Raw genomic sequence first — 14,485 nt, forward strand, 5'->3', positions numbered from 1 at the left:
GTGATACAAGGCCCATTTTTTCAAGTATAGTTTGTCTTTTGTGTGGCTATTCTGTGACTCCTAAAGCCACAAAAATGCTCCAGGTTTTGATTGTCACCTTATCTGAGAACTCACAGCTACTTTCCTTTTTAAAATACCCCCAGTTAAAATACTCCCAAAAGTATAACTGACAAAATGGTACTGTAACTTTGTGCTAAAGGATAGCTTTGCAAAAATGCATTACAAGGCCAAAACCACTACTCATATTTGTAATATCTAGGATTAAGTATGATGCGTGAACAGTCGCACCCCGATATCAGTAACCGATATGCTAAGATTTCTTGTAAGTATATACAGTACAAACCATGCCACTAGAGAACTCCAATAAGGCACAAGTGAAATATTCTATGCCCTGATGTTGAAGATGGAGTTATGGATCTCTCAGTCTCAGATATGACACATATCAGCGTATTTACAGAAAAAACATGACCTAGCAACTCTGAATATCTTTCTCTTTCTACAGATGACATGGAAGCCATTCCTGTCAAACAGTTCGTTAAACATATCAGTGAACTCTATTCTAATAACCAACATGGCTTCTCAGAAGACTTTGAGGTAAGTTTCATTAACCTTTAATGAAATAGCCTTTTCCTAGCCTAACTGAACATTCTGTGTACTCACAGTAAGGGACAAGCTGTAGTTTACTCCAGTCACAATGGGCCAGGATTTGCTACCATCACTCACACTAAATAATACCTTACTTCTTGAGTAGCCCAGGAGGAGTAAGATACGACTCAGCCTTGGTCTACTCTGGAGGGGGAGGAATCGATCTAAGTTATGCAACTTCAGCTACATGAATAACGTATCTGAAATCGCCATACTTAGATAACTTACCATGGTGTCTTCACCACGGTGAGTTGACTGCTGCCGCTCCTGTCGACTCCGCCTGCGCCTCTCGCGGCGGTGGAGTACAGGAGTCGACGGGAGAGAGCTCGGGGTTGATTTATCACGTCTAGACTAGATACGATAAATCGATCCCTGCTGGATCGATCGCTGCCTGCCGCCGATCCGGCGGGTAGTGAAGACATATGCTAGGGTGGTACAATCTGCCCCTTAGTAAGCAAAGTTAAACATGGGCACGGAAATTGCTGCTCTTACCTGTTTATGTTGGGCCAGATCCCAAAGTCCTTATTCAGTTTTATACTCACTCCTTACTCAGAAAAAGTCCCACTGAAGTCATTTGGCTTTTTGTCAGAGTGAAAACTGAGTAAGGGCTTCCAGTTTGGCCCACAGTATTTATATTATGTGAATATTTTAAAATATCTAGGCCAGATTCTGATCGGAGTTACACCAGTGTAAATCTGGAACACCTCCATCAACGTGAAACTGAGATTAGAATACAGCCTTTTATCTCTCTAAATCCAGGTACATGACACTTATGTATTCTACACCTAGTAACAAACAGGTTTTGGAGCTTAGCGATCAATAAGGGATTGAACCTGCAATTGTTACACATGCTGAATAACATGGGTAGCCTGAGTGATGCCCATGGAACTACTCACAGGAGTAAGCCCCAGTCAGTGTGAGTAAGGGTTGTAGTCCCAGGCACTAATGAGTGAGAACAGTCATTCTGTAGCTAGCATTAACAGGAGTTCCTTTCCATCAGTTCACAATGGAGGTTGGAAATATTGGCACATAAGAGGTATTTTCAGCTGAGAAATCTGGTAAATGGTGTGCCGCTGTGGCATTGCCTCCACTGAGGGCACAGTGAGACCACAATGGGTGAGATTCATCAATATATGCCTATTTTAAAATGTTATGGATGGATCATAAAGGCAGCTGTATTTACAAACACGACCACGGAACAAAATTGGTGGTCTAATATCTAAAGCCTTGTTGCTGAATGCAATAAAGACAAGACTATATGCAGGAATTGTCTTTTATGGGATCATTTAAAACATTTACTGCCTCTGTTTGGTTGCAGTCTGTGTGAGCGGCTGCATTGTCTGATACCCAAAAACTATTGTGTAAGTCATAGATATTCTGTATTCATGAGAACGGCAAATGGGTGAGGTGTTAAAGTGATTTAGTTCAATTGGCTGCTGGCTGGATGACTGAGCAGGAATATTGAGGCATTTAACAATGTTGATGGTATTCAGGACAAACATTTATCCTCCAGAGAGTAGAATTTGATCAGAATGATCAAATGCGACTCAGGCTTCTCAATTATTTATGAATTGAGCCCCCAGTGCTATTCATCACAGCTGGTTTTGACACCATTTAATTATTCAAAATAATCAGCTACACATCTGTAAACTTGATCTGACTTAATATCGGCTTTGCTTCAGCTGTCTCAAAATCATTGCTATTAACAAACGTTGGATATCTTCCACCTGTGTTCGGCAGAGGAAAACACTGCTGTAATAGCCTTTTCTTCCCTTCGTACTGGAACTCCCCTCTGTGACTGCTACTCCATGGTAGCTCGTCAGGAGAGAGAGCCAATTAGTTCTCTTCTTGGGAGTTCACGATCTCCTATGAAGGGAAGTAATTTTCTTCGTGGAGTACCTACTCCCTAGGCCAACTTCTGCTCTCTGCACTGGTGTATAGCTGGAGTAATTCCTTTAAAGTCAGTATAGTTACTCCAGATTTATACTGGTGTAAGAGAGAACAGAATTTGGTCCACGTTTCCTTAAGAACAAGTAAAAATGAAATCTCTTCTCCTGAAAGAGGTAGAATGATCATCTTGAAAAGATAATGGTGTGACGGGTTGGATCACAGAAACCCCCTCGGGAGCTGCCACCAGATGTGCAAAGACTACCTCTGCTCCTGTTTTCCCTGCCAGCTCAGGACTCCAGCACCCTGTCTTGCTGAGCCAGACACTCCCGTCTGGCTCCAACACAGACCCAAGGTCTGAATCACTTGCCCCAAAGCTGCAAGTTTACCCGAAAACAGCTCACAGAAGTGTGCTTGTCCTTAGCACTCAGATGCCCAACTCCCAATGGGGTCTAAACCCAAATAAATCCGTTTTACCCTGCATAAAGCTTATGCAGGGCAAACTCATAAATTGTTCGCCCGCTATAACACTGATAGAGAGATATGCACAGTTGTTTGCTCCCCCAGGTGTTAATACATACTCTGAGTAAATTACTAAATAAAAAGTGATTTTATTAAATAAGACAGTAGGATTTAAGTGGTTCCAAGTAGTAACAGACAGAACAAAGTAAGTCACAAGCAAAATAAAATAAAATGCGCAAATCTATACCTAATCAAACTGAATACAGATAATCTCACCCTCAGAGATGCTTCAGTAAGTTTTTTCTCAGACTGGACACCTTCCAGGCCTGGGCACAATTCTTTCCCCTGGTACAGCTCTTGTTCCAGCTTAGGTGGTAGCTAGGGGATTCTTCATGATGGCTCCTCTCTCTCCTCTGTTCTCTTCCACCCCTTTATATATCTTTTGCATAAGGCAGGAACCCTTTGTCCCTCTGGGTTTCCCCTCCCCCTCCCCCCACACTCACTGGAAAAGCACCAGGTTAAAGATGGATTCCAGTTCAGGTGACATGATCACATGTCACTGCAAGACTTCATTGCCCACTTGCCAGCACATATACAGGAAGACTAACAGGTAAACACAGTCATCTGCAGACAATGGTCCTGGTTAATGGGAGTCATCAAGATTCCAAACCATCATTAATGGCCCACACTTTACATAATTACAATAGGCCCTCAGAGTTATATTTTATATTTCTAGTTTTAGATACAAGAGTGGTACATGTCTAGAAATCGGATGATCATACTCAGTAGATTATAAGCTTTGTAATGATACCTTACAAGAGACCTTTTGCATGAAGCATATCCCAGTTACGTTATACTCACTTATTACCATATTTTTCTAAAACTATCCCAGTTACATTATATTCACTTATTATCATGTTTTTATAAAACCATATAGACTGCACAACGTCACAAATGGATTGATACAGTTGTGAGGAAACACTGCTTCCTTTTGTTGCATAAAGTCTCTTGCTGACTCATAGAGGGACCTGATTCTCCTCTCACATCGGTTTCACCCCAGAGACATCAGAGGAATTGCTCCTGATTTACACTAGTGAGATAGGATAATGAGGCCTGGGTGGATCAATAAGAACATGGGGTAATATTTTCAGAAGCATCTAAGTTACTTAGCGGTCTTAAGTCCCATTTTCAAAAGTGGCTTTCTGTCTTAGGAGCCTACGTCTCATTGACAGTCAGTGGGATTCAGCCTCCTTAGTGCCTAAGTCATGGCTGAAAATGGGACTCATGTTCTTAAGTCACTTCGGCGTTTTTGAAAATTTTACTTTCTGTCTGTAAAATGAAATTGGAAAAAGAGAAAACAGGAGCCTGGACACTGAAAGAATTGTACCCAGCACAGGAAAAAAAAGTAAGTTTTCCAAAGAGAGCCAGCCGTCTTAGTGGAGGGGGATATTTGAGTGTGAGAGGAGGTCCCAAAGTAGCTTCAAAAGTTCTGCAATAGGAAGTTTTCCCCTTTGTGTCTTTGTGAAATAAACTGAAGATGGGGGGAGGGATAGCTCAGTGGTTTGCGCATTGGCCTGCTAAACCCAGCGTTGTAAGTTCAATCCTTGAGGGGGCCACTTAGGGATCTGGGGCAAAATCAGTACTCGGTCCTGCTAGTGAAGGCAGGGGGCTGGACTCAATGACCTTTCAAGGTCCCTTCCAGTTCTCGGAGATAGGATATCTCCAATAATTTAAAAAAAAATTAATTTATTTAATTTAAATTTAAAAATTTGAAGAGGGAAATGAGCGTTATGGGAACAAGTGAGATCTGCCCTGTGTAGAAGGCACAAGTCGTGTTATGTTTGATTAATCTTTTTGGTATAAATCCTCTCCTGTGTTTTTGGGAGCTTGCCTTGAGTTGTATTGGGAGCTTCATTAGATGAGGAGCATTCCTTTGGAAGCAACGTGTCCAAATACTCCAAATTGCCCCTCTCTTAAAATGAGCTGTAATTACAGTGAAATATTTTGTGAATATGCTTGGGGAGCATTTTATGTGAAAGAAGAAAAGGACTTTGAACTCACAAGCTTCCCCTGGAAGGTAGATCCAAAGTATATCCATATTCCCAACAGGGAATCATACTGCAAGTCGATGCTTTAGTGGCTAGTTAGCTAGTCTTTCTTATGTATAGAGAATGGCTAAGGTTAACCTTGAGAACAATGAATTTCTTATTTTTGAAGTAACTAGAAATTAAAGTCCAGAACCTGATTGACCAACAAAACAGCCTTTTAAAATGATGCCCACAGTGGATGGTTGTCCATGGTGCTTTCTGAACCTCCTCTTGAAATTTCTCAAGTAGGATTTCTGGTCTTGCTCCAACTCTGAAGAATATAAATGAATAACAATAAAATTCCTGTGAAATCCAATGGGATGCAAAGCCCTTTTTGCATTGCTACTTAAGAAACAGCTCCAGCACCTTTTTCCTATGGCACAGGCGTCCTAGGTTGCATCTGGACCATTGTGTCTCTTCTGCATCTTTGGGGTAGGATGTGGGTGTCCTATACCCCATGTGCAGTGCAGCAATGCTCTGTGGTATGCTGCCAGGGATTTTTGGGGGTGCTTCTACAAGTATGTAAGTCAGCAAGCCATTCCAGCCCACTCGGAGGAGGGGGAAAAGGGGAGCTTGAGAGCGCATTCCTCCACCTCTGCGCAGTCAGACTCTCTGGGGTGTTGCTGGATTTGGCCCTGAGAGCTCCTGTATATACGAGGCGATAGCTCTCTGCCTCCTCCTAGAGTGAAGCTTTCTCCCACAGGGGACCCTCTCTTTCTGTCCTCAGTTGGGCCTATTACTAGAGTAAGACAGTGAGTTTTGTTAGCATAGCTGTGTCCTTTGGCTCTAAGAAAGGAATATTGGATCAGGAAATCTCCAAAGAGCCAGCTATGAATTTTTATAGCATAATACACTATTTGGATTTCATAGATCAGATAATTTTATTTGCCAGCTCCAGTGCTTTAGTGGGTGGGTCAGCCCTGCTGCTGGAAAGATTTAGATTGGGTAAATGTAAACTTCTCAGACCTGTCTGCTGCCTGTAGACGCATGAGGGTGGTGATTCACTGCCAATTTGGAGTCTGAGCAGGCTAGCTGAACTGAAGGCAGGCTGTCTACCTCCCTCGTCACATAAATTGAAAATATCTTTATGCTCTAGTGACACCTTCTCGGAAAGCTCTGAAATATAAGAAAACAGCATAAATCCATATCTTTTGAGATGTGGCACAGATCTGCTACCTTTGTCCTTGCAGCTGTTGCAGTTTGGGTGTCACTGAATATTTTTTATCAGGTGACCCATAATGTTTCTGTTTCTGAAGAGCTCTGTTGAAGACTGAGAAACCACTGTGTTTCCAAACTTTTCCTGACGTCAGTGGGAGTTAGACACGGATCTGGGCCTAAGGCCTAGTCTACACTAGAAGAGGTTTGCCAGTGTAACTATGCTAGAATAATTGTATTGGCACACCCTCCTATCGTCGACACAGCCTCCACTGGCCGAAGACAGGTTTTTGCCAGGAGACTTGCATCAACGCTAGGGCTTTTGCGCATATACAAATGTCATTAAAGAAGGAAAATCACACTCCTAACTGATATTTCTATACCAGCAAAAGTTTTAAGTGTAGACCTGGCCAAAAGTTGCTACAATCAGAGATTAACATTTTAATATCCCAGTCTGTGCATTTCCATATTGTATTGATCTTCTGAGGGATAGACTGGAAAGACCAAAGATGCGTGTACTGTGATGCTGCCTGATGGAGGAGCATCCATATTCCATCACAGACTCTTCCTGAAATCCAATATTCTCATTACCTCGTTGAATGTTTAACCCCAGGAAACAGTTTTTGTAAATTCACAAACAAAATTCAAGGGAAACAGTACAGCAGGGTAGCCCAAATCCTGGACTTTCTGTTACTAATTGTGTATATTATGGTAGCACCTGAAGGCCTCGCTCCAGATGAGGGCCCCGTTGTGTTCGGTGCTGTACAAACAGGCGGGTTGACCTGCTCCCTGCTCCTAAGAGCTCATGCGCCAATGAAAGAGAAGATGCAACAAGCAAGTGTAACAAAACTGGGAGGGAAAAGGGAATGTGATGATGGTTGTCCCACTGCCTATTATCGCTTCTATATTAGCTTGTGTCATTTGTTTTGTCCCTGCTTCTGTTGTTTATCCCCAACCACCCCTCTGTGTAATGTTATTGAAGGATTTATACCTATGCTAGATTCTTAGAAGAGTCTATGCTATACCTATTGCTAGATCCTTGCAAGCTACTGGGTGAGTATCAGTACGTCCTCTTAGCCTTTGCCGTGATAAGGCAGGACCCGCTGCAAGAATTACAAAAAGTTGGCACACAAGAGTCCTATGATTTTGGGGCCATGATAAAAATGATCTTAGTGATGAATGAACTAGTTGGTTTCATTCTCAAAATACCAAAATAATTTTCAAACATAACTACTGATCTTTTTTTAATATATGCCTGTAAATGAAGCTCCTTTAATCTACTCATGTAGCCTCCCGATCATTGTTCATATGCCTACAAATCTCCTGACGTTAGGAAGGCAACTGACCTAAAATAATGGGAGACATGTAATGCCCACAAAATTCAAGTCAAAAGACTGGGTTCACAATCACCCATTCCAGTGAAACTTTTCATTAGTTCACGTTACCGGATATGTAGCAATTTGATTTTACGCTTAAATTTTGTGAAAATTCTTTGAAGTTTATAAAACTAATCTGTAACTTGTTTCAGAAAGGCAATGAAAATGAGTCATTAAATCTTGGTATATTAATTGCCAATTAGTATTTGCATGGACCATATAATTAAAGCTAAATTAGCCATTATCGCACTGAATATAACATTTCTTACAGTAATTAAAGGTTGATTGAACCCAAGTATTTTGGGTTCTTGAGTTGTCAATAAGTTGAAAAGGACAAAACAAGAGCATTATCCATTGATCTTCAAACACTAGTGTGTTCTGAGAAGTTAAACATAAAAGACACCAGTACGCTAGCTAGCCTGAATTAAATTCAATAAAAAGAGACCAAGAAGAATTTTTAAAAAAATGCTGCAGACTCCATTGCCCACAATAGTCCAACAAGAATCCTTCAGTTAAAACCTGAGGTTCTTACTCCTTACAGTCAAGCTGATAGTGGAGTTTACCTGAGTAAAAGCTCAGAGTAAGGATGTCAGGATTTATTTGGCCCCAAATTAATGGTGTTTTGCATAGAGCAGCAGAATAATGTATGCATTAGAACCTGCAGAATGGAATATACAGAAGAGATAGTGACATTGTGGGAGGATAAGTAACTAGAGTTCCACTGTATCTACCTACATCGTCTCCTGTCTTGTCGACTGCAACCTTTTGCCCCTGGCCTCTGCGACCCCCACAACACCCCATGATAAATGTAGCCACTAAGATCATCTATGCTGCCTGCCATTCTGAGAATGTCACACTCCTCTTTGATTCTCCACTGGATTTTCCACAACATTTTAGGTTTCTTATTCTCTCCTTCAAGGCCTTTCATCACTGTGCTCCTTCCTACGTTTCTGATGCTCTCTCTTACCGTGGCTCCCCTTCCACCGGCTCTGTCAGCCTTGATCTCCCCATCTCATCTGTGCATTTCTCAGACAACTGGTTTTGTACTTTTTTCCACACTGCCTCCTCTGCAGGGAACACCCTCCCTGAACTAGTCATAAGGCAACTGTCCTCCTTTAAAACACTTCCTCAAGATCCATCTCTACCATGAATCCTGTAGGAAGTTAGCCATCTAAGCAGGACGTTTAGAGAGAAATGATCATTATATTTTTAGAAACAGTTGAATGTTTTATCCCTTTGCCACATGTTTCCTCATCTTCAGCCACAAATGCCCACTCTGATACCATATTTATCAGTTTCTCTTTGCTGTCATCGAAAAGGGCCAACCCATCAGTATACATTAGTGTTCTCTGTCTCCCCACAGGCTTGTTTCTCCTACTAATTAACTCTATAACTAGGGTGAAGAGAAGTGGACTCACCACCTCTGGGCTCAAAATCGTAGCTACCCCATTCATTTTCTTTTTCCTCCAGGCCAAAAAAATCAAAACTCTCTGAAATTCCATGTATTGTTATCAACTTAGCTCTTGGCCCTCGATACAGCTCCTCTATCATCTCCACTTCTTAAAGTCCCCCTCCCATACACCCATCTCAATATTCCAAACACCAGCTCCTGCAGAACCAACTCATATGCTTTCTCAAGATCAATAAAAGCTACATAGCAGTAATATTCTCCATTTATCATTCTTTCACACACCTCTCTCATTGCAAATTTATATTACGCTTTCACTTCCTAAAGCCATGTCGCGCCTCTCCTTTATTTTCCTCCACCTTGCATTTCAACCATGCCTCCAAAATTCTCTCAAGGACTTTGAGAAGCTGACTTAACAGGTGATGCCCCGATAAGTGTTTGGATCATTTGCATTACCCTTACCCTTCCAAAGAGGCACAATCAATCCCATTCTCCTGTCATCTGGTATCCTTGCATGATCCCATCAAACCCATAGTCATCTATGAAGCCACTTTGCTCCAGTGTGTCCAACTTCCTTGATCATATCAAGAGTTATCTCATCTTGACCAGTCTTCATCTTCGGTGCTGCTTCTACCTCCTCTACAGAGATTGATATATTTTGAGGTTTCTCATAATTGTTGGTGGTGCTTGCATTTGAAACTCCCTTTTCTCATTCAACAGCCTTTGACAATATTTTTCCATACTTCAACCACCTCTTCGGGGTTAGTCACCACACAGTTCCCATCCTTCACACACAGATTTCTTCAGATCTTGTATTTCATTGTTCCTCTCTTTTAACAACCCCAAAACCAATTTTCTGCTATCATCTTCCTCCAGCTTTCTGTATAATTCCTCCTAAGCATCCATTCTTGTCTCGGCAACTGCCTTCTTAGCCTCTTTTTTTTTGGCCTGTTTGTATGCATTTTTTATTCTCATTATCATGACCTGCTGCCTCAAACTCTGTAAATAATTCTTTATTCTTTTTAACTTCTCTTGTACATGTGACTTCCACCACCATCTTGTTCTCTGGAAGTGCCTCATCTCTGCCTCGTGTTACCTCCACTGCCTTAATGAAACATTCTTTCAAGTTCCTCCATTCTTTCTCCACTTACTTCACTGTTGTTGGCAAAGCATTAAAGCCTTCCTTTACTTAACTCTTCCTTTCTCCCCCTCTCCCTCTTATAAAACCACCAATGCAATTTCTTCCTCAATTTCATCTTCTTTCCTGTTATCTCAAATTGCCGTCAGATTTTAGCTATTAATACCTTACCTTCGTTCTGGAACATGTTCACTCAGTATAACCTTTATATCTTTCACCTTTTTCATGTGTTTCTCTTCTTATCAAACTATCGTCTACTTGGGTTTTTGCTTTTTCTGCTGTAGAATGTCACCACGGGCGATTCTTTTATTTTCAAACCATGTATTCACCACTGAAAATCTGTAGAGAAAACACCACCCAACCCACTTCTCTCCTTCTGCATTTCTTTTACCAAAGCCAAATTTACCCCCCACTCCTTTCATGGGGCTCCCTTCAGCAACATAGCAAGTTCCTCTCACCCCCAACCACTAACAAGATGATACTGTCACTCATAACCACAAACTCTGCCAACTCATTGCTAATACTCTTCTCCTCTTCCATCGGTCTACTTCGTTGCATAGCGTATGCTGACATCACACATAACCCTCCTCTCTATCATCAGCCATAGTGCTGTCAATTGGTCTCCTCTTCTTTCTACCCTCATGACACCCTGAGCAATCTCTGGGCTCACAATGGTAGCGACCCCATTCCTTTTCTTTTTCCTCCAGGCCAAAAAATGTTAAATCCACCTTTCAAGATTTTACTTTTGCATGCCCACAACCTAATTTCCTGCAGACATAGTATATGGATTTTCCTTCTAGTCATTGCCATCTCTCCTGACCTCCCCGTCAGTGAACCTACGTTCCATGCTGCAATTTCCAGGCCTTTGCTAATGTGTTGCTGTTGCCTGGAAGAGGGCACGTCAGCTATCCCCAGTGTGGTAGCATGTTTTAAATGACTTGAGCATGAAGAATCCGTAATACATGAAGAACCTAGGAACTAAGTAGCCCGCTGGCACTGGCCCTCTTTGCTGACCCAGTGGCAGTTTTCATTCGGAGTGTACCTTCTCAGTCAACTGCCATCCAAAGCTTCCAAGCCTGAGCTACCCCAATCTGAGAGCCATTTCCTCCTCTCGGGGCAAAAAGCTGCCCTACCCTCAACACTTGTATTCCAAGTCAGCCACCGGCACTTTTTAGGGTTGATCACTTATACCACTCAGTCCCCAGAGCTGCATTTGCCACTCAGTGAGTGTTACCACCCTCTTCCGTATGGAGATTATGATGGGAATTTTCCCTTTTCGGAGCTGAGGCTATAGTGGCATTACTCCAACTCCTCCAGTATTTGTAAGGGCAACACAAAAAAGGTTAATTAAAGTGATTAACCTTGTAAATCCTTCCCTTCTGGAAAAATTCCTATAGAAGTTAATAGAAAGTGATACATTTACTATGCAGTATTTAAATCATCACGGAGAATTCCTTAGCAAGGATATAATTCTCGATTAAATTCGACAGCTCTTTAGAGTTCTCTCTGTAGAGCCCTATTTGGAGTCTTCTGTATTAAATTCTGCAGGAGTTTTCTGTAAATGTTTTAACACTAAATAACCATTTTTAAAAGGTTTGTAATGAACATAAGGACATTTGTTTTTTAAATGATGAGTGCCCTACCACTATATAGGAATGACAAGATCTGAATTCTAAAATGCAACAAAAATGATCATCCGTTTTCCAATTGTGGTTTGGACTGAACTGATGTTTCCTATTGTAAACCAGAGCAGCAGAAGTGAGCATACTCCTCCCCTCTTCTGCATCCTGGCGCTGCAAGGAAAAACTAGAAAAAGTGCACACATTAGTATGAAAAATATTTTTCCATGCTAGAAATGAAAGTCTGTCCATTTAAACCAGCTGAGGATTCAGCCGGATTTCTTTGTCTTTGCTGAGCTCATCCCCCTGACTGTAGTCTGGTCTTCCCTATGGAAGAGCGAGAAAGGCAACTGTTCGCTGGGGAGCGCCTTGTGAATATAAAGCCACAAAATGTACTTGGTTTTAGTATATTTTGCACTTTTAAAATGTAAATGCTGTAGAAAATATCAAAATTACTATGCAACCCCTTTGTGAAATGTCTGCATAATGCTGAACTCTGTTACATCTGCTGTTTGTATAGCATTTCTCTTGATAATTTTCTCTGTCACTTAGCTCCTGATCTTTGTAGCAGCTGTGCACTGCTAATGACTTCCTTTATTAGGCAGGTTCTCTACGGTTGTTTTTTAAGCCTCTAGTACAAAATAATTTGGCACCCCATAATCTTAGAGAGAACTGGGTTTTGGAAAGGGATTTCTTGGGCCCACAAAAATCTTTATAAACATGGTTTCTTCCAGAACTATTTAAACAAACATGCACTGAACTATTTTCAAAAAGTGTGGAAAGAAATGGAATAATAATGTTAATGTTAAGGTGCTGAGCTCTTAACTTTGTCATTAGGAGCTTTTTTCTGGATGTAAAAGAGTGTTAACATTTTGAGGTTGTGATTAAGCACGTGTAAGAAAGTATATCTTGAACGTGATATTGCCTATGAGTCAATTGATTTAAATATCACCCCAGATTAGCACGGGGACATGTCAGACTGGCAAAGTCTGCAAGACATTCTCTGAAACCTTGTAACTCTTTAGATGAATCTAGCAGAAGGCAAATCTCTGCTATGCAAATGCTGTGAGGAGAAGACACCCACTCCGCTGTTTTAACAGACCCACATTGTACGGTTTAATTGTGTATGCTAGAATTATGCTGAGAACTGAAAGTCAGTAGGAGTCAGGCACCTAAACTACTTAGACATTTTTGTAAACTCCAGTAGGCACCTCTCTGCAACTTGAGGCACATAAATCCCTTTGTACCTGTTACCCTTGTTCTATTATATAAATTAGATGAATTGCCTAAATATATGTACCTAAACATGGATAACATTACATTTTTCTTTCAAAAACGTTTTTTACTCTTCAGTCATTGCCGTCAGTTGTATTTAATGTACTTTTCATCACCATCAGATCCATTTTTTTAAAATTGTATTGACGTCATTCCTGTGCAAAATGCTAACAAATGACCACTACGGCACTTGCATCCCTTTAAAGCCATATTTTGAAGGCAACATAAATAGGAACACAGTAGGGCTGGTCAAAAATTTTCTAATGAAATTATATTTTGGACTACACCTCCCATGATGCACCATGACCAGTGACTCCTATGACACACCCCTTCTTCTCATCAAGAGAGTAGAAACTGGTGCATCCTGGGAGTTGTAGACTGTCTAGAAAACTCCGCTTATCGAGGAGGAAAGCACGTAAACGATGACTTCGACCAGTGTTGCCATTTTGAATTGAAATATTTTTTGAAAACTAAATTCGTCAACGTTTTCTCTGGGGGAGAGAAAACCCTAATCTGACCAGCTCTAGTGCATAGGCCTTTCATTGATCTTTGCAGAAGGAGTGAATTCCACCCATTCTGGAGACCTGATTCTGTAGTCAGAGACCAGGACTCAGTTAACATCCCTGATTTAACCAGAATGTGTCTTACTGGACTACATTGAAAGATTACAACAAAGAAATCAAGCCATTAAAATGTTGATGTTTAAACATGTTTGCAAAGAGCTGTTGTAAAATGAGACAAACCATGTTTTTGTATTTATCTATTTTCCATCTGAATAATTCTGTCACTAGGAAGTGCAACGCTGTACAGCCGACATGAACATCACAGCAGAACATTCCAATCACCCAGATAACAAGCACAAGAACAGATACATCAACATTTTAGCATGTGAGTAAGCAATTACGGTAAATACAGGACATAAATTGTACAAGGCCCTCTGTTCTAAGAGGGTCAGTGCATGAGTGGAAAACCCAGGTTGTTTAAAATTAATTTTAATCGGAGGGACAGCAATTAACAATTACAATTCTAGTCTTGTTGAAGTCTATATGAGTTTTGCCATTGACTTCAATGGGGCCAGGGTTTCACCCAGGCTTTTTACCGGGAAAACATTGACAATTTGGTGTTAGATATTGCAAGTTTAGCTTACAAAAGTAGCACTCCTGCATAAGACAATGCAACTGAATAATTAAGATCAAATTACTGCCAGAACTCTATATGCTAATCTGAAAAGCGACTTAAGGGAGATGTGTGGTGGATCAAAGTGTTTTATTGATGATCCTTGGGATTCATTTTATCTTCCCAAATATGCTAAAGCTGAGATCGGTGTGTCTGTCACATTTCAAACTGCCCCACAAGAGAGAGCGACTTGGCCAAACAATGGCCTTCTTAGCACATTGCAGGGCTCTCTCATCGTCCTGCGGAGAATTGCAGAG

At 41.1% G+C, this 14,485-nt stretch overlaps 1 protein-coding gene across 5 annotated transcripts in view; it reads left to right on the forward strand.

Annotated features, from left to right (window-relative positions):
- Positions 1-14,485, forward strand: part of PTPRG (protein tyrosine phosphatase receptor type G) — a 592,097-nt gene that overhangs the window by 553,078 nt on the left and 24,534 nt on the right. For all 5 annotated transcript variants that reach the window (XM_026650229.2, XM_026650227.2, XM_026650225.2 and 2 more), the window contains 2 exons: positions 503-594; positions 13,844-13,940. In XM_026650229.2, the coding sequence (XP_026506014.1) occupies positions 503-594; positions 13,844-13,940 (189 nt within the window). The remainder of the gene's footprint in view (positions 1-502; positions 595-13,843; positions 13,941-14,485) is intronic.

The sequence above is a fragment of the Terrapene carolina genome, unplaced genomic scaffold, assembly GCF_002925995.2.
Source record: "Terrapene carolina triunguis isolate 2854851 unplaced genomic scaffold, T_m_triunguis-2.0 Scaffold89, whole genome shotgun sequence".
In the NCBI taxonomy this organism is placed as follows: Eukaryota; Metazoa; Chordata; order Testudines; family Emydidae; genus Terrapene; species Terrapene triunguis.